The sequence below is a fragment of the Saccostrea cucullata genome, unplaced genomic scaffold (assembly GCF_032062105.1).
Source record: "Saccostrea cucullata isolate Sc308-1 unplaced genomic scaffold, CSIRO_AGI_Scuc_v1 ctg18005, whole genome shotgun sequence".
NCBI classification, from domain to species: domain Eukaryota; kingdom Metazoa; phylum Mollusca; class Bivalvia; order Ostreida; family Ostreidae; genus Saccostrea; species Saccostrea cuccullata.
The window spans coordinates 30184-33702 of record NW_026928899.1 but is presented as its reverse complement, the minus strand read 5'-3'; the positions used below and the strand labels follow the sequence as shown (position 1 = coordinate 33702).

Genomic DNA, 3519 nt, shown 5'->3' with positions numbered 1-3519 from the left:
CCGAAGGACCGCCCCATTTAGTCGCCTTTTACGACAAGCAAAGGGTACTGAGGACCTATTCTAACACGGATCAGTAAGCATGCTAAGTCTATAATTATGATAAGCAATGGTGCCTCTTTCAAAATTGTGAATTTCATGGCCTCTGGTTTAAAACACGAACCAAATTTAATTGTTTGAAAGTTGTTGCACAATACTCAGGTGACCTATAAGGCCCGTGGGCCTCTTGTTTAAATACACAATACAGTACATGTATTATAGAGTTATCAAGAACTGCTTGAACTTTTATAAATCCTAAAGATGTTCCCTGTTGCATTCATTGTGTCTAATCTTTATACTTGATTTTCTTCAGTTTACCATTCGTCTCAGCCACAAGCAAGTTGTCGTTTTTGTCGATACATAAACCACATGGCCGATCCAGATCACATCCTTCTATGTATTGTAAGAACTGTCCATCCTGGTCTAAGATATGGATGCAGTGGTTCGCACAGTCTGCTGTTAGGATTTGGTTTTCACTATCTGTTGCGATACCACAGGGTTTAAAAGGGCTTTCCTTGGCAGCGAATAGATAACCTGTGTATCTAAACCGAAACTCCCCAGACTCTTTGACTACCACAACTGCAGAAGCTTCGAAGTCTGCAACACAGATATCCAAGTTCCCGTTTTCTGATATGTATTTAATTTTATCATTTCCTGAAAGTAGATGTACTCCCTCGTTGTCAAACATGATTGTTTGTTTTTGGATCGAGCCAGAGTATCGGACAACTTTGGACTGTGTTTTATCGTCACTGAACATGGTAGCTAAGAGTTCGTCATTTAAAGTGACGCAAATAGCAACAGGATTCCATTCCAGTAGCGTGACCAATCTTTTTCTTTCTCCATTCTTAATCAACTCAATAGTTTTCCTTGCGCCGTCTATATAAACTAAATTGCCATTATTTGTCATTGCTATGTCAAAAGGCCAGTCCTCTGATGTTGTTTCAATTTCATTGATCGTTGATCCTTGACCATCAAAATATTTTATTTTACTGTCTTCTCCACTTGCCCAGATTTCTTCATCACAATTACAGGTAACTTTGTAAAGGGTTTCGAACCCAGTGTCTATCGAAGTGATAAGGCTAGGAGTGTAGAATTCTGTGTCCCCTGGAGATGCTGAGCGATTAAAAGTCCCTTCCTGTTTTGTAATGGGAAATGGTAAAAGGGATCCAAACAAGATTCTAAGCTGTGTGCAGTCTATTTCCTTTTGTTTAAATATTGGCATTGGCACTTGAACTCTTCGTGGGGGATTCGTCAAGTCTTCATTTGCTGGTCTGTAGATTAATGTTAATGGTACATCGCCAGAGCAAAGAATTTCCGAGCATTCGAGCTTTATTTGTTGAAGTTCAGAATGGGCATGCTTGAATTCAGTGACGCATTCTTGTAGTTTCTTTAGGTGTTCTTTTTTCAAATGACCAACTTCAAGTTTAATGTCTGCTCTTCAAGTTTAATGTCTGCTATTATGATGTTTAATTCTTTGTGCCAGTTTTCCCCATGTTTTGAAATTGCTTCAGTCAATTTCAAGAACCCATCATCTGCATTGTTGACTTTAGCTTCCAATTCAGCAATAATAGCTTCATATGCCGGGGAAAATTCATTTTCGATTTTATCAACATCTTCCTGTATCTTCTGCCTTCGTGCGGAATATATTTCAAGAAGACTGGAGAACACGTGTCCTTTGTGAATTTCAGAAAAGATACAAAATGAACAAATATTGATGTCACATCCATTGCAATGAAACTCGCAATGCGTGTTTTCGTGTATTTCGCATTTTGGTAAAGAAGGAACCGATCTGCGTTGACTGATTAGTACGATCTTATGCTTCAAAGGGTCATCCAACATGTGGGCTCCTATACACCGTGTACAAAGATTGACTTGGCAAAAAACACAAAACAGCTGTCCTTTTTCTGTCTCACATAAGTCACAACGAAGGGAATCTTCTCCATTGTCCTTCGAGTCAAGCACTTTTGGGGCTGGGGGGATAGGGGGGTCAACTGAGTGCAGCCCCTGGGGGGGGGATAGGTGGGTCAAGGGAGTGCAGCCCCTGGGGGGATAGGTGGGTCAAGAGAGTGCAGCCCCTGGGGGGATAGGTGGGGGGATAGCCCCTGGGGGGATCAATTCAGTACATATAGCCCCCTAAATACGGGGGTGTGTTTACACTGTGTTTACATTATACATATACGCTGCTACTACGATACTACGATTTTGGCAGCTGCTACTAACGAATTTGGCATTATGACGTCACGAATTTGATTATGACGTCACTCATTCACAGTGATTTTCCGAAAACAAAAAAAAAACAATAACACACAATAGAAACAAGAACACAGATTTTATTCAAGTAAAAAAATACAACAATTTACTTTTTCTTCTTCTGGGCCTTATCGGTCATCAGGGATAGTTTCCTCTTGTGAGTAGTGCTGGGTCCTGGAATCTCTCTGTTGTGTTCCTTTTTCTCTTTTTTGTCTCCTTCTTTCACTGGAGGTTTGGTCTGGTGGGTCCCTGAAATCTTGGGTTTTTGAGGCTTTTCCTCCAGTTTTTGTATTTCTTTGACGAATTGTTGATCCTCCTCATCCTCTGTACACTGATTAGCCCAATGGCCAAATTTCCCGCACTTGTAGCACAAATCTTTCTTGGGGCAATCTGGGGCCCAATGCCCTAACTCTTTGCAGATGTAGCATGGATCCGTCTGTCTAGTTTTCTTTTTTTCTCCCGATTCCCCTTGTCCTTCTTTTTTCTGGTAAGTGCTTCCTCCTCCTCCTCTCATTTTGTCTTGCATGTTAGTAACTTTCACTTCTAATTTGGATAATTTGGCACGAATCAAACAAAATTCACTGGCGTTGTAAGTTTTCAGATCAGTCAGCTTGTTTTCATGATCACCCACCTTCTCAGCAATATATTTCAGCTTGTTGTCATGATGTCGCACTTTCTCACCAATATAATTCAGCTTGTTGTTAAGATCACTCACCTTGTTGTTCATATCATTCATCTTGTTGTCAAGAGCAGACAGCATGTTAACAATCCCATCCAGAGTTGTATTTAATATGCCCATATCTTCTTTATTCGCATATTCTGGAAGATTATACATGCCCAAATCTAATCCCACTGCATCCTGTGACTCTGGCATGGGGGCTCCTACATACCCTTCAGGTGTCACATAGCTGGGGTTGTCTGGAGTATTCATCATTGCTTCTGCCATAATATTTTTTTTCACGTCTGTCAAGTTCGAAATGTCAAGCAAGACTGATCGTCAAATCCCAGCTCCGCTTTATATACCTGCTGTGGGGCGTGTGCATCAATACGTTTTACCTACGTTTTTTATGCTGACTACACAGGTAATACTTGGCAGCGATTCAAGTTTGTTTAGGGCCCGTGTGCAAAAAAAATACGATATGCTGACTACACAGGTAAATACTTGGCAGCGATTCAAGTCAGGGGCGTGTGCACCTTTGACCTTTTTTATACCTGTTGCATCACTTGTAGGGG

The 3519-nt window shown here is 40.9% G+C and overlaps 1 protein-coding gene across 1 annotated transcript; it reads right to left on the bottom strand.

Annotated features, from left to right (window-relative positions):
- Positions 1–322: 322 nt before the first annotated feature.
- On the bottom strand, positions 323–3232 carry LOC134279103 (uncharacterized). Its single transcript, XM_062761456.1, has 3 exons — positions 2968–3232; positions 2397–2829; positions 323–1307 (listed from the first exon to the last, which is right to left on the bottom strand). The coding sequence occupies exons 1-3, from the start codon at positions 3230–3232 to the stop codon at positions 323–325; spliced, it is 1683 nt and encodes a 560-aa protein (XP_062617440.1).
- Positions 3233–3519: the final 287 nt, after the last annotated feature.

Coding starts and splice junctions, on each gene's coding strand:
- LOC134279103 (XM_062761456.1), bottom strand. CDS start 3,232: ATGGCAGAAGCAATGATGAATACTCCAGACAACCCCAGCTATGTGACA. Junction 2,830..2,967: donor CAACAAGCTGAATTATATTG/GTGAGAAAGTGC, acceptor TATCCAAATTAG/AAGTGAAAGTTACTAACATG. Junction 1,308..2,396: donor AAGGCCCAGAAGAAGAAAAA/GTAAATTGTTGT, acceptor ATTAATCTACAG/ACCAGCAAATGAAGACTTGA.